The sequence below is a fragment of the Cyprinus carpio genome, chromosome A9 (assembly GCF_018340385.1).
Source record: "Cyprinus carpio isolate SPL01 chromosome A9, ASM1834038v1, whole genome shotgun sequence".
NCBI classification, from domain to species: Eukaryota; Metazoa; Chordata; class Actinopteri; order Cypriniformes; family Cyprinidae; genus Cyprinus; species Cyprinus carpio.
The window spans coordinates 6,884,145-6,908,080 of record NC_056580.1 but is presented as its reverse complement, the minus strand read 5'-3'; the positions used below and the strand labels follow the sequence as shown (position 1 = coordinate 6,908,080).

The 23,936-nt window shown below is 34.8% G+C and overlaps 1 protein-coding gene across 3 annotated transcripts; it reads left to right on the top strand.

Annotated features, from left to right (window-relative positions):
• Positions 1–5,415: 5,415 nt before the first annotated feature.
• LOC109074945 (pituitary-specific positive transcription factor 1-like) lies at positions 5,416–22,524 on the top strand. Of its 3 annotated transcripts, XM_042763312.1 has the most exons (9): positions 5,417–5,679; positions 7,568–7,638; positions 15,333–15,528; positions 17,743–17,892; positions 18,080–18,178; positions 19,996–20,241; positions 20,747–20,911; positions 21,043–21,103; positions 21,196–22,524. In XM_042763312.1, the coding sequence occupies exons 3-9, from the start codon at positions 15,387–15,389 to the stop codon at positions 21,404–21,406; spliced, it is 1,074 nt and encodes a 357-aa protein (XP_042619246.1). In that variant the 5' UTR covers positions 5,417–5,679; positions 7,568–7,638; positions 15,333–15,386; the 3' UTR covers positions 21,407–22,524. The 3 variants fall into 3 exon arrangements, with proteins under 3 accessions (XP_042619247.1, XP_042619246.1, XP_042619245.1); XM_042763313.1 differs by lacking the exon at positions 7,568–7,638 and having other exon boundaries at positions 5,416–5,679; positions 21,176–21,289; XM_042763311.1 differs by lacking the exon at positions 7,568–7,638.
• The last annotated feature ends 1,412 nt before the right edge of the window (positions 22,525–23,936 follow it).

The window sequence follows — 23,936 nt, the reverse complement described above, 5'->3', positions numbered from 1 at the left end:
ATAAACATTCTTATATTTTTTTTTTTTTTTTTTTTTTTTTTTTTTTGCTTTTTTAAACAAAAAATAATAAACAATGCCACAGAAATGTACAGAAAATGCCACAAGACGCACCTAAAAGACAAGACTTGGATTCGGATTATGGTTGCATATTATTTATTTTAATGAACCAAATGTTGAAAAAAGGGTTAAAAAATCAATAAGCAATATGCAGAAATTAACAGGTCTGAAGAGTGAACACTGGATAACAATAACACACACTGTATGTGGGAAGTTGTGGCCTAGAGGTTAGAGAGTTTGACTCCTAACCCTAAGGTTGTGGGTTCGAGTCTCCGGCCGGCAATACCACGACTGTGGTGTCCTTGAGCGAGGCTCCGTTTAGCACTGAAGCACTTTCTAAATGTCTGTGGATTTTGATGTGAGAGGACTTTTTCACTGGAGCAAGCAAAGAAAACACCTTGATAAATTTGTTTCTAACAAATACGCTGCTTTTCACTTGAAAAGACATTAATTAATAGACTGGATTTGTGTGGATTATTTGTGGATTATAGAGATGTGGATTATAGAGAAGTTATGAAAACCTTATTTTTGAAAGTTCTTTAAACATTCAAAACGTCCAGTTTTTTGAATGTTTAAAAAACTTTCTCAGTCTTGTGAATGTTAGAGAAAACATTAAGGGAACTTTCTATTGTATTATTTAGCAAACATTCTAGGAATGGTGCTTTTGAATGTCCTCTAAACCATCTGAAACTAGTTCACTTTTAAAAAGAAGTTTGATGAACACCTAACTAAAAACTTTTTTGTTAAATTTTTAAGAACATTAATAAAGACCAGCGCTGCATCCGAAACCACATATATTTTTATGGTTATTTTTTAAGAAGAGGTTTGATTCCGTAATAAAGTACTGTGTTGCATGTGATACATTTTGTTTTAAAGCAGTTTATTTGCCTTGTGGTCATTGTCATGTGATTCACCAGCCTCAGTGAACACACTTTGCTTTTTACATACTTTTTTCCTACTTCTGTACTATTTAGTATAGAAGCAGATATATCTGATTTTTTAATATTTCTTTTGGAAGCAGATATATTCAGACGCAGCACAGATCACTTTGAACAAACTGTGAATGTATTATCATAACGTGTCTGCCATGCTCCTTTGGTCACACCCTACAGTAAAACTCTTAACTTAAAGTGACTTTCTAGGCACTCATATTAAATAAACCCCTGTGTGTCTGCTTTAAGCGAGAAAGTTGTGTTAGTCCCAACAAAGTTTTAACAGTCAAAATAACATCGGCTCTTAAGTGGACAATTACGGCCCTTTTACAAGGACACTTCACATTATCTTTTGATTACACTCTGTATGGCGTTATATCAATAAAGCGGCCCAGAATCCAAAAGATTAAGGTGAACTGCTATGAGCCTGCTATAGTTAATCTTGAATCTCTGTCCAACAAGATAGCAGCAAGCCACTTTCATCATGGTCTGTTTGATCTCAACCTCCAGGCTCATATTAAAGGACCAGCAGTAGCCTATCATTAGCTGTGGCACTTTTATCTGCAAAGGTTGCATCAAAGCCACTGACCAGACAATACTACCCATAAATGGTGATGGAGATGCCATCTGGTTAACATTTTAACTGTGCAAGAACATTGAAAGTCTTGCTTTCTAATCTCTAACCTCTTGCCTTGGCTGATTAGCATTTGTCTACTAAAACAAAAGTGAAGCTAATTATTATCTGGGCTGGAAACACAGATGCTAGGTAAATGAGAGTGCTGCACAGTGAATAGGAGATGTGTCAGACCCACAACATTATGACAGCCTCTGACTGAGCCCTAAGGGGAACCGTTGATATTTTCCAAGAGTGTCAGACCCATTCAAATTGCCCCATCATGACTCATGGCCATTGGAATTATTTATTTGTCCTACAGCTATCCTGCCAGGAAGGGTCCAACTGACGTTACTTCTAACATATTTTTTTATAATATTGCACAGCTACATATTAACAACTTACAAAAGAAACCATCAGCTGTGGTTACCAGAACTTCAATTTAAAGAGTAAAACGTAAAGAGTACGGTTGCATTGGGTTTTATAGATTGAACTTAAATTTACAATAAAAACCTTAATTTCAGTAACTGGTATAATTTTAATATATACTGAAATACTAACATTTCTTGAACCTTTAATAAAAACTCAGACAAACCGCCAAAAAACACAGGTGGTGATGAGAAGGCCTGGGACGCACAAGACAATTTTCAAATCTTATTCACTGATTTCATTCATTCAAAATATATCATTTACATTTTTATTTAATTGTCATTGCGTGTGTGTGTGTTTGTGTACCTACTTTGGCAACAAATTTGTACCCAGAATTGAGCTAAATCTGACATAAATAAATAAAGTTGCACCTTTTATAATCTTTATAATCCTTTTGGGGTTGTCCTTATAAAAATAAGTCAAGTTTTATTTATAGTTTGTTTCATTTTTATGATAGCATCAGTTGTTAGTGAGCACTGCTGTCAGTATCACAATAAAATAACAAACATTTTAATATATAATTAATTTATATTAATTAAATGTATAAATATATAATTAATAAATATATGTATTTATTGTAATTAAAATATATTTGTATGTACGTTTTAGAATAGATAAACATTTTTCTCAATAAATTTGAATGTTGTGGAAAAGTTCATTTATTAGTAATTCAACTCAAATTGTGAAACTTGTGTATTAAATAAATTCAATGCACACAGACTGAAGTAGTTTTAAGTCTTCCAATTCACTTTCTCAACAAATTAGAATACTTCATAATTATGACCAATAATAAAAAATAAAAAAAAAACATTTTTAGTGAATTGTTGGCCTTCTGGAAAGTATGTTCATTTACTGTATATGCACTCAATACTTGGTAGGGGCTACTTTTGCTTTAATTACTGCCTTAGTTTGGCGTGGCATGGAGGTGATCAGTTTGTGGCACTGCTGAGGTGGTATGGAAGCTCAGGTTTCTTTGACAGTGGCCTTCAGCTCATCTGCATTTGTTTGGTATTGTTTCTCTTTTTTCCTCTTGACAATACCCCATAGATTCTCTATGGGGTTCAGGCCTGGTGAGTTTGCTGGCCAGTCAAGCACACCAACACCATGGTCATTTAAAACAACTTTTGATGATTTTGGCAGTGTGGGCAGGTGCCAAATCCTGCTGGAAAATGAAATCGGCATCTTCAGAAAGCTGGTCAGCAGAACGACGCATGAAGTGCTCCAAAATTTCTTGGTAAACGGGTGCAGTGACTTTGGTTTTCAAAAAACACATTGGACCAACACCAGCAGATGACATTGCACCCCCAAACCATCACAGACTGTGGAAACTTAACACTGGACTTCAAGCAACTTGGGCTATGAGCTTCTCCACCCTTACTCCAGACTCTAGGGCCTTGGTTTCCAAATGAAATACAAAACTTGCTCTCATATGGTAAGATGCCTCTGACGTTGTTTGTGGTTCAGGAGTGGCTTATCAAGAGGAATACGACAACTGTAGCCAAATTTCTTGAAACGTCTGTATGTGGTGGCTCGTGATGCCTTGACCCCAGCCTCAGTCCATTCCTTGTGAAGCTCACTCAAATTCTTGAATCGATTTTGCTTGACAATCCTCATAAGTATGCGGTTCTCTTGGTTGGTTGTGCATCTTTTTCTTCCACACTTTTTCCTTTTGCTCAACTTTCTGTTAACATGCTTGGATACAGCACTCTGTGAACAGCCAGCTTCTTTGGCAATGAATGTTTGTGGCTTACCCTCCTTGTGAAGGGTGTCAATGATTGTCTTCTGGACAACTGTCAGATCAGCAGTCTTCCCCATGATTGTGTAGCCTAGTGAACCAAACTGAGAGACCATTTTGAAGGCTCAGGAAACCTTGCAGGTGTTTTGAGTTGATTGGCTGATTGGCATGTCACCATATTTTAATTTGTTGAGATTTTGAATTGGTGGGTTTTTGTTAAATGTGAGCCAAAATCATCACAATTAAAAGTACCAAAGACTTAAACTACTTCAGTCTGTGTGCAGTGAATTACACGAGTTTCACAATTTGAGTTGAAATACTGAAATAAATGAACTTTTCCATGACATTCTAATTTATTGAGATGCAACTTAACTTATTTATAAATGTTACAATTTTTGTTTTTTTTTTTTGTAATTTTTATATTTTATATTTTTTATTGCTTATGTATTTTCTGTTTGTTCCCATTGCTAGTGTTACAAGTTTGTATATTAGTTTTTGTTTGTATGTATGTTTTAGAATTTCTTTGGTCATATCTTATCTCAACTGCAGGTTCAAGTAATCCTGTCCTGCCATGGTGCCCCTTGAAAATAAGGGTAAACTTTTAGGTAAACCACACACAGAAAACTTACAGTATATGAGTAAAAATGTTTAATAATATAATACATTGTGCAAGTGACACAAAATCTATATGACTAACTTCAGTCTTGTACATGAAGATACACAAATAATTGTAAAGAAACACAATATTGTATTTCAATTTGTGAATCTTCCTTCAGGAAGAAATAATGGCATCTATCAACACCAGAAGCATATGTCAGTGAATTGAAGTCATGCAAAGGGCCTTTCTGTGGCTGTTGTTGAGTGCTCCGAATCTTCTGATGGACATGAATTAGCATTGTTCTGTGCCGAAGTATCCTTTTGAGGTTCACAAGTAGACATTGTCTGGAAAAGCCTTTATTACTGTGACTGAACCACTTTTACCTGCTGTCTGTTCTTGAAGGTCATCTACCCTAACTAGATATTTTCTGGGTAGATGACAGATTTTTCAGAATTTTACTTTTTGTAAAACCTGGTACATTATAAATACCTATCCTAAATTGTACAGTTGTTATTGTCCACTATACATTAAGAGAAACAAAGGAAATCCTAAGAATTCTAAAAATGTAGATAGGTTACTATCTAGTGTGCTTTGGTAGACAGCAGCATGATATGCAGAGCGTGTATCTTCCGTCCACAGCAGCAAGCATTCCTTGTTCAGCCTGTTGCTTAGTTACCAACCATTTCTAAATTTTTCCATCTTACGTCGGCGGATGATGTGGATGTAATCGATTTTGCTGTGAATTTCATCCTTGTCACCATTCATTGCATTACATATCTACCGATTTTGCTCATTTTCATAAAAATACACAGTATGTACATCTTCCCCACAAATTATGAAAATGCAATAGCAAGTGAAATATTTTCAGGAAGTTGTCAAGAAAAACTGAATAAAATTAATAATCATTTCAAGATTGACTTGCTGTTGACTCACAAATATTAATATTTAGAGCCGAACGCTGTAACCTGCACAGACTGGACACATGATGAAAATGGAGAGGGTATGAATGAAGCATTTTGAAGCTGCATAAGTAAACATTCAAACTTCAGAACCTGATGCTCACGGGGGAAAGATGTGAGGCTGAGAGAGAAGTTTCAAACAGGTGGAGCTCCGCTAAAACTCTTTAAACATCACATTTATCTAAAAAATAGTTTGTTTTTTTTAAAAGAGAAATTGTAAATGCAATGCCTGGGGCGAGTTCAGCACAGTTCAGTTTGTTGAGAAGAGGAGACTGTCGTACCGATGGTGCTTTTGGATGCTCTTTAGTCCACGGCAAAATTACAGAGAGAACAAAAAGTCAGTTTCTGCTTGAGAGGTAGGTCCTTTTTTCCATTTTTTATAAAATAATAATAATAACAATAAGAGTCACTCAACTAATTGATTCAGTATGTTTATCTTTTGTGCAATTTGATTTATTCTTGAATGTTTTCATGATTTAGTAAAAGGCCCCAAGAGTGAAAACAAAGAACATTTTTATACACATATTTGTATGAACTGTAATATTATACCAAACCATGCAAAACAAATATGCTGCAAAAATATGAGATAATTTATAAAAAACAAAAAATCTAATACAAACTAATTTTCAATAAACCTGCCCATGTTTTACAGTGTCTTAAAGGCTCAGGGCTTGTACAAAAGCTGTCACTGGGGCAGTATCTTTGTACCATTATGCACCCTTGAGGGGTAAAAAAGGTACAAATGTATACCTTTTGAAAGGGTACTGTCCCAGTAACAGCTTTTGTACCTTTACCATAGAGCTATACAGTACATCAAATGAAAATGCGTTTATACACTATCTTAAAATATTCAATTCATGAACTAAATAAGAGCAAACAAGTGGAAATCAGATTTGCTAAATAACTGATAAAATCATGTGTACCGATGTGGTCACTATAGCGAGCTGGATTTCTGCTTTAACCTTTTAGAATAAGGGCTGATGTTGAATATACTGATGAAATTACCTTTATTGCCTCGGTTTTGCTTGTTTATGCATTGAAGTCTGAATGACTGATCCCTCTCGGCAGATGTTTCAGGACTTGGTTCTCTTGATATTCATCAGTACACTGTTTGGCAATAGATCATGTTTGCATAATGAATTAAGGAACTGAGGCTGCTCAATTCGCTTTGCTCCTGAGCTCTGACCTGTTTACTTGCAGATGACATTCATCACAGCCAAAGTCACATGCTTAATGTGCATGAAACAAGCACAAGTTGCAAGCTCCTGTCTAAAGAGTGAAAGAGAAACTCAGTAAGCGACGTTCTTCCAGCACTTTAGAATTACAAATTTAGCATTTCTCATCACACGCTCTGAGAGTAAAAACCAGGGGTAATGACTGTTCAGCAATGTAATTAACAATCAGCCCATCTCTTCCTTAATTTCCTATTAACTGTGAGATCCGTGCTGGCTGACTTCAGATCTGAATTTATAGATGTTTCCTAATGCATAAAAATGTTTCAAGCAGGAATGGTTTGAATTTGAACATTTGACACTTGCTTTTTTGATAGTGCTCATTTATTTATGCTCATTTGAAATGGAAAATACAAGCATTTAGATTAGCCATTCGCTTTGTGAACCAGATTTGACCAAAATTGTTCAAACAGTATTGCAACAAAAACCCTATGTTCGTAGGGATTTATTTGTTGATGTCATTAGTGCTGAAAATAGGTCTTTACTGTCTGATGTATTTAGCTACTGTATTTAAATGAATGAATGAATGAATGACCATAAGACAACAAACTACCACGCATCTGCTTTATTATCTAGAGACATACACATAACTATAATGAACAAATGAAAAGACATAAAAGCTATTTTAATTTTCACAGTCCACTGTAAATAATTAGCTTTTTTTTTTTACATTTCAAATTTAGCCCACATATATGCTCTGTCAACAAACAACTTGCATACAAATGATGATTATGCGTGTATACAGATAAAGAGAGAACATATTTTTGCTTTCTTGGTGGCAGAGAAACTAAGAGTAGTTCAGTGAGTCTTCATATGGTGATTCAGTTGTAAAATTTTCATCAGACTGATTCAGATTGGTAACTCCTGGATTTGAGAGCCCTTAGAAGACTAGTTTTTCTTCCTATTAACCCTTATGTGTAATGATAAGTTTCAGTAAATAATGTTTATTGATAAAGTTTATTTTTTGTTGTTGTTGTTGGTGGTGTTTTTGCTTCCTGATTCTTCTTTTTAGATCCTCCAGAATCACTGGTTATAATTCCTGACAGTCCAACAAATACTAGAAATCCAGTGTAAAGTGAAAAGGTAATATAAATGTCCCTAAAATCAAACATTTACACACACACACACACACACACACACACACACACACACACACACACACACACACACACACACACACACACACACACACAGACACACACACACATTGGTTTCCATGTTTTATTGGTTCATCCCATAGACATAATGGTTTTTATACTGTACAAGCTGTATTTTCAATCCTGACCCTAAACCTACACTTCACCCAAAACTTTCTGCTATTTTAGATTTTCAGACAACAACAATTCTGTATGATTTATAAGCTGTTTTCCTCATGGTGACCAAAAAAAAAAAAAAAAAAAAAAAAAGTAAAATAATGTCCCCACAAGGTCAAAATTTACTGCTATTACTATATTTGTGGGAACATTTGGTCCTCATAACGTAAGTAATACCAGGTACACATGCACAGAGAGTATATAAATAAATAATATAATATATTATTTATTTAATATGTATTGGATTTTATATATGTATATACTGTATATGAATGAATAAATAATATAAAAATAAAATACTAGTAAAATAAATTATATATAAATAATAAATACACAATACTGTTCAAAAGTTTGGGGTCAGTAAGATTTTTTTATATAATATTATTTTATAATATACAGTATATACTTTTATTCACCAATACTGCATTATAAATACAAACAAATACAAATAAATACTGTTCTTTAGAACTTTCTATTCATCAAAGAATCCTGAAAAATCAATAAATAAATCTAAAGATATTTCTCTATAAGTTTTCAACATTGATAATAATAATGATAAATGTTACTTGACCATCAAAACAGCATATTAAATGATTTCTGAAGGATCACGTGACACTGAAGACTGGAGTAATGATGCTGAAAATTCAGCTTTACATCACGGGAATAACTTCCATTTATATGTATTTTAAATGTTTTTTTTTTTTTTTAAATATAACAATAATGCACAATATTCCAATGCTTTTAGTATTTTTGATCAAATAAATGTAATAGTTTGATTTGAGGACAAAAACTAAAGAAATGGAAAATGTGTTTGTCTCCTAACTGTACTGTTATAGTTGAATCGTATTATTGGCAGCATTGTTTTTCCTGCTGTCTGTGGCCTTATCACAACAGACCTGTGACCCATTTTGGGGTCACGACCCTCTAATCATGAAGCACTGATTCAGAGGATGTTTCTCCACACACACATTTCCAGAATTAGGAAGCTGTACAGTACGAGTGTGTCTTGGGTTAGACGGGTGTGATACCTGTGAGAAGGTGTGTGATGCTCATGTTCCCACTGCAGGGCTGGATCATTGACTGAGGGGTGTGTATGTCAGGCTGGGGCGAGGACCCGGTCAGGACAGGTGCAGGGGCCGAGCACTGCTCCTCAGCTCATGCCCCCTGCATTAATTAAGTTTAGGGGCTTTGTGCAGCCGTGCTTGGTTACTCTGACAGGCTACGAGGACTCAATATGCAGGGATTTACCTGTAAGACGTAATGAACATGGTCTTACTTCTTCAAATCACATGTCCTTTGTTCATTCTGATGGGAAAGGGTCTTCTTCACGGTCTCCTTAATCCTGTGCTTGAAGCCTGCTTTTACTGGTCTTCCCTTTTCTGCTTTTCTTCCCTCTCGCTCTCTCTTCATCTATCTCTCTGCTTCACCCTCCATCACAACAGAAGCTCGTAGCTACAATAGGGGTTATTTTAAGAGCAGTCACCAGCTCACTTGGGACATGTGTTGCATTCACCTCCATTGGTCACTTCTTTTGACAGGCTGGAGGATTTGAAAGTGCTGTCGCATTACTGCAGGACTTACTGCAGTTACAAATCAGACTGTTTTACTGTCAATAATACTTCATTTTTAATAAAACTTACTTTCTTGGTAATGTAATTATTTAGTACTTCATCCGTTTAGAATTTCAGCCATCAATTATTTCATCAAATTGTTAATGGTTAAATATGTCATTAATTTGGTGTTAAAACATTTTTGAAGCTATTCATAGGTTGATCTCTCCAAAAAAATGTGAACTTTGTGGCACTTAGAAAAATACTGTGTTTGTTTTCACTAAGGAGGCTTTCTACAATAACTAGAGAAAGCATGTGTTAGTGTTTCTCTCAATGACTTGCTGGCACAGAGCACCCTGCTAGTACATGATATTATACATTTGTCATTTTTACTCATGGGACCACAGCTGTTTTTCAGCCAGTCATATGAGTTTTAAACAACAAATGACATCTAAAAGGCAGATTTATTTTTAAGTAACTGAATATAAAATTAATGTAATGAAAAACATTTAAAAAACATATGCTTATTTTATGTCGGCTAGTTGCAAAGGCAACATTTATCATTGTTCTTTAGTTTAATTTGATCTACTAAAACTAACTAAACTTAATACTGAAATAAAAGTAAAAAAAATTATCATTGTTCTTTAAAAAATACATAAACTATATGAGTATATAAGCATATTTTAAAAATCAAAACTAATAAAAATTAAAAACCCCATAACAAAATAACTAAAACTTTAGATTTAAAATGGAAAAATAAAAATTCAAACATTCAAAATTTGAATAAAAAACAACACTTTAAAATACTATGAACTTTAGCACCATTTATTATTTGATTGGATAAAAAAGTATTTTGACTCTAAATTCTGCCTGGATTGGAACTAATTGCAATTGCAATTGCAAATTAGACTACATAGACTAACAAACTATATTATAATTAGTGTGTTACTATTAGTGTTAAGAACTGTTTATTTCAGTTAGTAGTATTAAAGGGGCTATGTAGAATTCAGAAACCATTGTTATTAGTGGCTCCGGTTGCCGTTAAGTGAACTGCAGCCAGCAACTTATTAGCTTGTGCTTGCACTTGTGCACACTTGATGGGAAGTTTGGATGGATTTACTGAGTGGCTCCGGTTGCCGTTAAGTGAACAAATTAGCAATTTTTTTTAAGTCATTTCATTCATTTCAGCAGAATATAGTTAAAATGTTTACAAGTTAAGAGCCAAATTCCCCAACACATCTAATTAAGCAGCTTTGATCACACTTAGAATAAGAAAAATAACCTATAATGCAACCAAGGCCAAATTATGAGAAACCGAAACAATTAATTCATTGAGGCGATGCAGTTTGTTAGTAATTACAATTAGTGAACTGGAGTTTTCTGAGAGCTACAACTTGTATCACCTGACCACCTCAGATTCATAAGGCACTATGTTTAGACATCAATATTGTGATAGTTCTGAGTCCAAGGTTGTGAACAGCTCCATGTAGAATGTGTAAAGATACAAAACGATCAGTCTGTGCAAAAATGTGATTGTTATTTATTTATGTTTTTTTTTGTTGTTTTCCGCAATGTCCGAACTGTCCTGACGCGTCTTCTTCTTCTTCTTGCTATTACAGCCGTAAGTCATGAGCCTGCTGGTAATCGCGTGAATTAGAGGTAAATAACGATATAAATACTGTTCAGTTTCTTGCACAGACTGATCATTTTGTGTCTTTACACATCAATGTATCGTCACGGGCTGTTTGTATGTTTTTTTGACTCTCAAAGCTGTGATTCCCCCTCACTTCCATTATATGACTGACAGACTGAAGGAAAAAAAAAAAAAAAAAAGCAAAATCTCAGTTTGTGTTCTACTGAAGAAATAAAGTCACCTACATCTTGGATGCCCTGGGGGTAAGCAGATAAACATCAAATTTTCATTTTTGGGTGAACTATCCCTTTAATAACTTTATCAGTGATTTCCCCCATCATACGGATAAAGTTGAAAGCATTAATTAACTCTTTATTACTCACATTCAATGTTATGAAAAAGAAGCATCATGACAGAAATTCACAAAAGTATAAATTAAAAGAAATAAAAAGCTACAATTTGAAACCAGAAATGCATCACATGACTGTTAAAAAACTGACTATGTGTGTGTTTATAAGGACGACTGGAATTATTTACTAATTTCTGTATTCAATACTGCTGTCACATGACGTGACAAAAGAACAAACGACTCAGACCCGAAGACTCAAGAGATGAACTAATCATTTCCGTTTACTGAAAAGATCCAGTACATGCACGGTCAACATGAAATGAGCGAATCCCTTGCTGAGACTAGTCATGTTGTTACTGTCACATGGCACTGCCATTCATAAATGCTCTCCCTTGGCCTCATGGCTAGAAGTTAAAAATAAGTCTGAAATACCTTTGCAGCAATATTGTTAATGAACATCCCAGACACCGTCCACGCTTCTGAGAGCAGCGTTTAGATAAATATGCAAATATGATGCACTCAATAACAAAATAAACATAAGACAAAAATGACAGAGGTGAGAAAACAGCAGTTAAGAAAGCATTTGATCATAGTGATGTGGATATATTTGAACCAGCTCTGCAGTTTACCGGCATTATGTCGAAAGATGAGGTAAAATTACACCGTTATGATAGTTTGATTATAAAGTAAGACTATATATATTTTGTGTAAAGTTGAGGTGTTATTATAGTTTTATTATAGTTTTTGAGTATGTGTGAAAAAACACCGTATTTCAAAAGCAGTTGAACGTAGCGTTGTCATACTTGGTATGGCATCTTTACATGTAACCATATTCTTGCCAGTGTAATGATATAATCCACATTTGGCCAAAATTGAGTTTAAATGGACATACGTGCATATTTTACAGTAACGGTGGTCGATACGCGTTCTTCCGATTATTAATTAGAATGGCCAAGTCGCGTTTCATATTGACAGATGAATACGCTCAGTTTATTAAATAGCGTACGTCTTAGTTTTATTAAATATATAATAACTTGAGAACAGTTGTCAAAAACAAACGTTTGCTGATACTTTACCTCACAGTGTTATTCGGCTATCCAGTGCTGAGCTTCGATGAAACTTCACGAGACCGGCGAGATGCTTCCACAGGGGCGGGAGATACGCGGCGTGATGACAGCTTTGACACCAAATGGATATACGTGAAAATCAGATGACATGATTTCACAACTTTTCATTGGCCATTTAGATATGTGAAGCATACTGTATACGGAAATGAACCTGGACATTCAATCCGTCGAAAAAATCTCAAAATCTGCAAAATGGACATACGTGGTTTTTCATCGGACAGCGACGTTTGATTATAAAGTAAGACTATTTTGATCCCTTTTCTTTGCGTGACACATTGACATTACAGTAGTCATTCTGGATTATGCTGATCTTTGTGAAAGCATTAATTTCACATGTCATATAATGGAAGAGAAGCTCTCGTCACATCCTTCTGATATTCCCGGCAAAAACATCCCCAATCCTTCACATAGAAATCAGTCCACAGGCTTTCATATGACAGCCTAAGAATTCAGGGAAGATCGTGTTTTTTAAGTGTTGTTACAAGTTGTCCACACATTGGCAATAAAAGTGATTGGTATGAAAATTCATACATATAGCCCCTTTAATAACTGTCCTTATTTATTGTACATTTGTTTATTTTATTATATTTCTGTTGCTGCCATTGTATACATTCCTATGGTTTCAAAACTTGGCTAAAGGTACAGTCATATTTACCTTTGTGTATGGAAAAAACTACAGGTGTAACACAGTCATTTGAACAGGAATCCGCACCGGATTCAGTGGATCTGGAGTTTGTGTCAGGGATGTATGAGTCAAAACATTTCCCCACTCAGATTATGCTTTGAATTTAAGTTTGAACACTCAAATGATTACATGACATGTAAATCTAGACATGGGTATATAATGGTGCATTTCCATCGCTAAAATCCACGATTAAGACCTTAATTTACAATTCTGCAGTATTTATTAATCAGCCATTGTGTGTGAGATGCCAGAAGAAAGTAAAAAAAAAAATTTGTGTTTGATATACAACAATTTACAACTCTGATGAGAAATATTCACCACATCCTCCTCAGTTTGCAAAGGGGGAATATTCAGGTGATTAATTTTTAATTCAGGCAACACGAAGACTCAGGATGTTGTGCTGAAGTGAACTATTGTGCTGTACCTGAGCCTGCAGATGGGCACCTGCTCAGCTAAGCAGAGTAATTTAGATGATCACAAATAAAGCAAGTCACAACATCTCTGTCTCAAGACTAGGGCTTTTGGAGATTATGTTAACAAACAAATGAATGTGCCAGAACACACACAACACAAACTAATTGTCCAGTGACCAGATGGCCAGCAACACACCGGTCAAGTAAACATTCACACTCGTGTGGAATCAAGCCAAAGCATGTTTCACTAAACTAAATTAAACATTGTTTGAATGCTTGAAATGAAATGTCAAGCAGTGTGACATTCTGCAGTTCATTAGCAGTTTGACATGTTTTAATTAATCTAAAATTTTTAATGTTTCAGCTCTTCTGTAATTATTCTTCATATACTTTTTATGACCTCATGTTAATTGAGAAAGTACATGGAGTATTTGTGCTTTTAAAAACATTTGTCATAGTTCTTCTTTCTTTTAAAAGAATTAGTGGAGGCTTTTTAGTCATTAAAATGGAGAAAAATAGGCATGTATGATAAAGTTGTAACAAAAAGTATTATTATTATTATTATTATTATTATTATTATTATTATTATTCCACCCTTGCTCCCAGAAAATAAATTAGTTAAAATATTAATTGATTCTGCATTGACCTTTTGTGACAACATGCCCCATTAATAGCTCACTCAAGTTTATCATAGTTTTTAAAGAAATAATAATAAAAAAGTGAATGGTTAACGTGTTTTTTAATGCAGTTTTACATTCTGTAATTTATCAGCAGTTTAACATGCTTTAATTAATTTAAATTTAATTTAAAAATGTTTCAGCTCCTCTATTTTATTCTATATACACTTATGACATTAATTGAGAAAATACATTAAATATTTGTTCTTTTAAAAACATATTTGTAGTTTCGTATTTGAACAAGAACAAGTGGAGGCTTAACAAAAAAGCAAAATAATAATAATAATAATAGTAATATCAATTCCACCAATGGTGGCTAGAAAATAATTAATATTTTTATTTTATAATAGAATTCATAATTAATATAAAATATGAATTGATCACACACTGACCTTTTTTAACAACATGCCCCATTAGCACAAATATATTGTAGACCTTCAGCAAAATCTTTACTGTAAATAATCATGAAACACAAAAATAATCATGAAACACAGAAATTTCATGTAAAGAAATACCAAACCATTGTTTCAGTTAACATACAGTATATGTATGTGTGATTTTAATGTAAAATATTGATGTTGAATTAAAAAACATGGACATGTTAGAAATTTATAAATATAATATAATTTATAAATATTCATGTGCTCCTCTTTATTCTTTATTACTATACTATGGTTTAATACTCATGCATTTTTTTTTTTCGTGTCATACATTCAGTGATAACTCCATACTTATGCAACTGGACACATTCCCTCTATGCATCTCAAATGTAGATGTAAACACATCCTTAAACGGCTAATTAATCTTAAGTCCCATAAGCCGTGGTTTGTCAGAGCTGTCGCTGGTGTTTGTTGGAAGCCACACACAGTGGAAGTGGACAGTATCAGATTGCACCTCTTTGCCCTAATTACCAGAGCTTTGCCTCAGCGGGCCGTCATGGTTTGTTAACAGCAAGAGCTCATTAACAGGGATGAGGGGGTCTGAGGGGCTCAGTATAAATACCTGCACACGCCCTGCTCGTGTCACACAGGTGTGCCGATGCCTCGTGTGCAGGACTCAGACCCTGAGGTGAAGATCTAGAGTCATGACCTGCCAGGCCTTCAGCACCACTGATTGCTTCACTACTCTGAGCGGAGACTCGGCTGCTCTGCCGCTGCTCATGCATCACACCGGAGCTGCAGACTGTCTGCCCGTCACCAGCCACGCCACCAACATGGTGCCTCCAGGTAAATCTGATGCTCTTGGACCATCACACAGTGATTCACAACCGATCAAACACTGTAATTATAGATTAAACATTTTTAATTTATATATTTAATTAAATGCACACACACTACAGTTCAAAAGTTTGGGGTCTGTAAAATTTTTATGCTCACCAACGCTGCATTTTTCACCCAAAATACTGTAAAACCTGTTACATTTTATTAAAACTGAAAATAACTGTTTTCTATTTTAATATATTTGAAAAAAAGCAATTTATTCCTTTGATGCAAAGCTGAATTTTCAGCATTATTACTCCAGTCTCCAGTTTCACATGTTTTTAAATGTTCAAAACAGTTTAATATTGCTTAATATTTTTGTGGAAACTGAGTTTTTTTTTAAGTTGATATCATAAATTACTTTTCTGTCACTTTTGATCAGTTTAATGCATCCTTGCTGAATAGATGTATTTATTTAATATGTCTGTGGAAACTGTGAGCGATTTATTTAATCTTTGATTAATAGAACGTTCAAAGAATAGTATTTATTTGAAGTATTTTTTTTTACATAAATGACTTTCCTGTCACTTTTAAACAATTTAATTCATCCTTGCTGAATAAATGTATCAATTTCTTTAAAAAAAAAAATCTTATAGCACTAAATAAATCACTATTGTATGAAACATTTCCAAATGAAAAAAAAAAAAAAAAAACTCTTTAATTAAAGAGGATGCAAACATTACATCTGAAATAAGTTGGAAAATTGTACTTTTGTAGATCATTCTCAACTCTGCCATGATAGCATCTGTCCAGTGGGAATACTTTCCTTCAAGGTTTTTATGAAAAACACAGAACAAGCTCAAGGTGATGATGAAAGAGAGAGACACTGGACTATGAGCGGATGTCCTTTCGACCTAGTCTATATGACCCTAAAGTTCACATATTATTTGATATTATCTCCAGTCCTCACTGCTGTCATCACTCACAATCCATCTGACTCTCACTCTGAGGAAGTGACCTTTCCAAAGATCACATCTCTTTATCCCAGGGGAAATGTTTTTGGAGAAATATCACAAAAGTATAATGCATTGAACAATGTCTTTTCAAATCAGAAACACGTATTTTACTGTGATTCAAATTAGAGGAGCAGGTGAGATTGTATAATGTTTTTGAAAAAAAGTTGCTTTTGTTCATCAAGGCTGCCTTTATTTGAAATATTAATATTAAAATAACTGTTTTCTGAATTTTCAGCATCATTACTCCAGTCTTCAGTGTCACATGATTCTTCAGAAATCATTCTAATATGCTGATTTGATGCTCAAGTAACATAAATTATTATCAGTGTTAAAAACTGATTAATACTTTCTGAAAACTGATTCAGTTCAGGATTCTTTAAAGAATCGAAAGTTCAAAATAACAGCATTTATTTGAAATAGAAAACTTTTTTAACATTATAAATGTCTTTACTGAAATTTCAGTTTAATGCATCTTTGCTGAGTGGAACTATTAATTTCTTTCAAATTCTAAAAAAAGAATAACTCTGACTGACCCTAAACTTTTGAAAGGTAGTGTGTGTTTTGTCAGATGGTTTTTAGTGACACCTCTCACAGTCACTATCGGGAGCAAGACAAGACAAACAGTAATTTGTTGAAATAAGTCAAAATTATATAGACGTGGCTAATCAGCTCAATTTGCACAGCTGTTACTTCTTCAAAGATAATTATCAAAGCAGCCATATTATTACTTTGACACGTTGATGGCTAAATGATCATGTACTTATTCTGTCCCGGTTTTGTCTCACACGCGAGAGAGCATAAGTGAAAGTCTTGTCAGAAACTCAATGAATTGATTCAAATCTCTGCTCATTGTTTACCAAAGTAAATCATAGTTCTTATGCATAATTATTGAACTGTGCAATTCAGCTCAGGCTCTGAGCCAGAAGATGCAAAACTCTCAAATGAAATGTTTTGGCATTTTTATTCATGCACATATGCCCTCTGTTAACTCAGTCCCGCTTACACCTGCGGAAAGTGGCTGGGAACGTCAGCTTTCTGAAGTTTGAAGAGTTATTTATCATAATGTGGTGGTTAGTGTATCTGGGGATTTAACTGCTGGCACTCTGGATAAAACAATGGGTGTTTTTAATAAGGGATCAAAGGTTGATCGCATCATTTCAATGCCAATCTTGTATATGCACTACTGTCTGTCTGTCTGTATCACTGATATTAGTGTCTGGTTTAGTCCCCTCAGGTCTCCCTCTGGTCCAGTCGTCCAAACGCTCTCATATGCACCTGTCCGCTTCTGCTTTGGGCAATGCGTCAGCCAGCCTGCACTACCCAATGCCCCCATGTCACTATAGCAACCAGCAGACCACCTACGGCATGATGGCAGGTACGTCATGTTCTGCACAAGTTACACAAGTGCGCCAAATCTGTGCATATGTATTACTGTACATCATAAACACACACACAGAAACACAGATTTTAGTGTGTGTGTGTGTGTGTGTGTGTGTGTGTGAGTGAGTGAGTGAGTGAGTGAGTGAGTGAGTGTGTTAATGATGTATGATCTCTGTCTCCAGCACAGGAAATGCTCTCTGCCAGCATCTCTCAGACCCGCATCCTGCAGACCTGCAGCATGCCTCATGCCAACATGGTCAACAGTGCCAACTCACTGCAAGGTACAACCTGTGCTTAAATCCAAACCTCCAAACCCCATGACATTCAGGTGTTTGCAGTGTTATTCACTCCTACTGAGAGCTGACAAACAGAACAGCCAAGTGTACATATTTTAAAAGTTGCAAAGTCAGTCAGAATAAATAATATATCATCAGAGAAAAATGGTTATCCATGACAATGACAGCAGCGTGTGCTGGTGTCTAGTGTGTTTGTGCCACACTTGTCTTGCGCTACTAGAAATGTGAGCGTTTACTAGGTCGTTTCAACATATTTGTGCTTCCATCTAGTGTCTGTGGCAAGAAATAACAAGTGTTTGTAGCGTTTATAGGTTTAGTGATGCATACAGAAGAGATCCTTATTGTCCAAAGATAAAAATAATTAAATAAAATCAATAAAGAAAATAATTAACCCTTGCATTGACATTTGAATATTTTGATTTCACATTTGCCTGTACTGGATTATAACTCTATAATAGAATCATATTAATGTTTATGCATTATGCATGCTCTTAATGTAAAAGAAATAGGCTACATTGATTTGCCTGTTGGATTCTAGAATTCTCGCCACTGAAATTAAACTACCCTTCAAACATAATCAAAACTGAATACAGTGTGTGTGAAGCAGAAGTGATATTGCTCTGAATATATCCAGCCACTAGAGGGAGATGCAGATCAATTTATTGTTAAAACATTAAATCCCCCCATATATATGTATATAGATAGATAGATAGATAGATAGATAGATAGATAGATAGATAGATAGATAGATAGATAGATAGATAGATAGATAGATAGATAGATAGATGTGCATAAGTGCATAAGTTTTCATACCCCTTGCAAAAAGACCCCTAAATAAGAGGGGTCATGAAAATTGCATGTTATATTTTATTTAGTACTGTCTTAAATAAGCTATTTCACATAACAGATGTTTATATATACTCCACAATACAAAATAACTGAATTTCTAAAAAAATGACCCTGTTCAAAAGTTTACATACCCTTAAATCTTAATACTGTGAGTGGTTACCTGGATGATCCACGACTGTTTTCATGTTTTGTGACAGTTGTTCATGAGTCCCTTGTTTGTCCTGAACAGTTAAACTGTCTTTTGTTCTTCTGAGAAATCCTCCAGCTCCTGCACATTCTTTGAAGGTTTTCATCTTCTGCTTATTTGACCGCTTTCCAGCAGTGATATACTATGATCTAATATGATCTATGAGTAATATGATCTTTAATCAAAATAAGAAAAATGTACACATCATTTATCCTGTTCGAAGGTTTACACCCCCGGCTCTTAATGCATTGTGTTGCCTTCTTGAACATCAGTAAATATTTTCACTTTAATTGTTATGTATGAGTCCCTCAATTGTCCTCAGAGTGAAATGATGGATCTCAAAATCATTCAGTCACTGCTGGAAAGCCGTCAAATATTCAGCAGATGCTGGAAAACCAAAGAATGTGCAGGAGCTGGAGGATTTCTCAGAAGAACAAAAGACAGTTTAAGTGTTCAGGACAAACAAGGGACTCATGAACAACTGTCACAAAACACAGATATTCTATGTTAGATATTCTTAGATTTTGATCTCCTTGAACAGTTATTCGCTCTAACACACAGCCTTGTGTATTTTTATGATGTATTTTATTAATTTCTTTCTTTTTTAATTTTTGTATTTTATATGAAGTAAATTGGTATTGACATTTTATGGTAACAGCAAAATAATTCAGTGTCCCTTAATGATAAACGTCCTTGGGTACCTGTAATGATGCTGAAAAGACAATAATTGAGTAAATCAAACCTTCATTTGTGTCCTGTCCCGCAGGAGCTCTGGCTCCACGCCTCTATAAGTTCCCAGAGCACAGTCTGGGTGGGGGCTCCTGTGCTTTGACCCACAGCTTACCGCCGCTGCCCCAGGCCCTGCTCACAGACGAACCCACTCTAGGTGACATCAAGCAGGAGCTGCGCAGGAAAAGCCGGCCCCTGGAAGAGCCGCCTGACATGGACTCACCTCAGATCCGTGAACTGGAGAAGTTTGCTAATGACTTCAAACTGAGGAGGATCAAACTAGGTTGGACCATGTTTTATATACTTATGTAAAACATTGCTGCATCATATTTAGTTTATTTAGCTTAGCTGATTAGTTTCTATTAGTTATTTCTGTGGCAGTCTATTGTTGAGCTATTATCTACATTCAGCTGCACAATTTGTTTGTTTGACATTTGTTTGGTCATTTCTCTGCCTAAATGGGCAACTCTTGACCAAAATAATCAGCACAAGTAAACGAGACTTAATGCAGAATATATATAAAAAAAAATTCTTAGAATTGGTACTTATGTGTGTTATGAAACATAAACCCTCAAACTTTTTTAGAACATCCAGAACTTCCATTTTTCAAAATGATTTAAAAAACATTTTTTCCTGGTTATGTGAACGTTAGAGAAACTATTAAGGGAATGTTAAATTAGCTATTTTTAAGATTTTAAGTACATTAAAAGTGCACATTCAATACGATTAAGCACACTTCTTTTTCACAAGGGTTAAAACTTCTCCTAACTTTTAGCTGTGATTGACAGGTTACACACAGACCAATGTGGGTGAAGCCCTGGCGGCTGTGCACGGCTCTGAATTCAGCCAAACCACCATCTGCCGCTTCGAGAACTTGCAGCTCAGCTTCAAAAACGCCTGCAAGCTCAAATCCATCCTGGCAAAGTGGCTGGAGGAGGCTGAGCAAGCCGGTGGTGAGTCAACACACTCCTGAGTGAGATCATTTATGTATTTATTTACCACTATCATACCGTTATCCCAGAGTTTTTAATGAAAACACAAGATGGCTCTAAAATACCTAGCTCTAATTTGTGATTCTCATCAGCTCTTTTTAATGAGAAGATGGGCATGCATGAGCGTAAACGCAAACGGAGAACAACCATCAGGTAAATGAGGAATCTGATCTAAAAAACAAAAGCCATTATATCAGCATTTCCCTCTAATTAATACCTAATTAGTTCTTAATTTCCTCCCTCAGTCTTGGGGCTAAGGAAGCCTTAGAAAGGAATTTTGTGGAGAAGAGTAAGCCATCATCTCAGGAGATTGTGCGGATGGCAGAGGGTCTCCATCTGGAGAAGGAGGTGGTGCGTGTTTGGTTCTGTAACCGCCGGCAGAGGGAGAAGAGGGTCAAAACCAGCCTACATCACAGCTCCTTCATGGCCAAAGAGATCGCAGCCTGCAGACCCTGAAGATCCGGGGTCTTAGCGATGCTGATGTGTGATTATCTACAGGCAAATAATCAACACCACCCTTTGGCAGTGAGTGGGTTCATGCTGATTCAGCAGCAGGAGTGAGGATATGCAGTGACCCCAAAAACAAAAGTCTGAATGTTATATCAAGGAAATCAAAATATCAAACCAAATGACATATGCAAACAAACTATGACATTATGAAACATTTTTGCATTTGAAATGTGTTTTTAGTAGATGTCTGAAGTCAGTTTTCCTCAGGTTCACACAAGTGTCCTATCACAATATTCACAGTTGTGGAGATTCGCATTAACTAATTTATGAATATATGATCATTAACATCTTACAAATAGTGTCACAGTGTCACAGTACTTCTCTTAATAATGTACACCCACTCTTCTGTCATATAAATCCCAACAAATTTCTGATCTCTCTCTTTTTTTAATTGTTCAAATACAGTTTTTTTATTTTTAAACTTTGACCTATTTTGTTAAATGTTTTGTTTGAAAAGCTTCAATAACTGCCAGTTGGTTTGATATTATGTTATATGATGCAATGGCATTCATAGATTGTTAGTTGTGCCTTTAGTGTCCACATTATTTAATTTAATTTAATTTTTGTTTAATAAATCAGATGATTAACACAACCCTTTTACTTGAATTGAAACTTGAGGTATTAAAATACATAATGTTTTAGTTTAGTTTTGTTTTTAATTTTTATAAATGAGTGTTTTTGCTCTCAAATAAAATGTTTGTGATTCTATAACCTGAAGAGAACACGTGCTTATGTGCTAAGTGCTTATAAGGGTAGAATATAATCTTGATACTTTTTTAAAGAAGTTAAAATAATTTATTCATCATTAATATATTTAAATTCATTCCAATCAAAGTTTAATATATAAGCAAAAATATATATATTCTGAGAACATATCCTGGAAATGTGTCATTGCACTGTAGAGTTTTGTATGAAGCGACCAAACATTTTGTGATCTCATTTGTATAGAAATTATGAATTTTGTCCAAATAAATGACTAACATTGTAGTCACACTTGGTTTGTCATATTATCATAAGATCCTGCAAGTCATATATTATAATGTGAATAACATGCTTCACATGAATTGTAACAACATAAGTGTGTTGTGATTCAGATTAAATATAATCAAACATAATATAGGGAGAGAATTAAGCATCTATCATGTGTGTTTAATTTGATGTCTACTGCAGATGTGTTATCATCAGAGCTCTGCTGGGTTTTACTGAGGGACTTTACAGTATTGCATTGTTCCTGACAGTGTTATAATGAGACAGCACAGCCTCTCACCTGCACACAAGCGCTCTCAGCAGAGAGATATGGCTGATGATCTATATGATAATCATCATCTCCTGCCGTTGACTGTGTCAGCAACTCATCCCTTATCACCCCATCTGATCTAATAATGCAATAAATACAGTATACTCTGGGATAATGTTGGCAGGATTTGACATTTTCAGCATATTTCATACATAAAAAAAACCATACAATAATACATAAAAACAATAAAACAATGCATTTGTCCTTATGTATTTTCAGCAGACTCTGCCGTCGAAGGCTTTTTCAGTCCTGCAGAAACGCTTGCAGCAGTCACACATCCATACCTCATTAAATTACTTTAAAATAAATGGACTGCACCACGGTTCATTGAAGAAAGGTCACTCTACAAACTCATTAAGACCTTATTTAAAAATCACGTTTCATTATGATTATGAATAATGGTGTCTAATTTAATGAAATATGAAATGCTCTGAAAGGCCATTAGAACAATTGTAGAGGTTCGTAACATTTTGACTACAGTTTAAAGGTTTAACAGATCAGTACAGACCCCACTCTTATTTTCAGTTAGTCTCTTAATGGTCATACAGATTAGCTAACTGTACATATGCTAAAACAGGTAGAAACACCAGTTATTCACAAATATGAAGGTACTTTATTAATTAAAAAAATCAAATCAAACCATAAACTGTACATTTGTATATACATTGTGTTAGTTAGAATGGAAAAAGTGTTGAAAAGAAAAACTGATACTGTAGTTCTAATCCGAACAGATTTTAAAACACTATGTCTGATATCTTCAAATTGAATGGATTCATGGTCTGTTCCCATACACTACGTGATTTTCTTTGAAAGTTGGTCAACTCCAACTGCCTGAAATCTGCAGACTTTCAGCAACTACTGGAAATTGGGGCAAAAATCTGTAAAACTGTGTATTTCAGCATTTAATTAACTACATTTTATATCAGAGCCTGACATGGTTAACAGTTTCCACAATCCCAGCTGAGACGGCAACACAGCGGACAAAACACAAATTAAGTTGTTGCAGAACAACATACGAGCAGGAAATACGTCAGTAACACTGTTTTCATTCACAATGTACTGTATTGTTCACCTTTAATGACCACAATACTAAAATAACTTTAATGTTCAGAATTGTATGTGTGAATTTTAGTTAAGTTATGAGTGTTTGTTTATTTATGAAGTTTAAAGTATTAATTA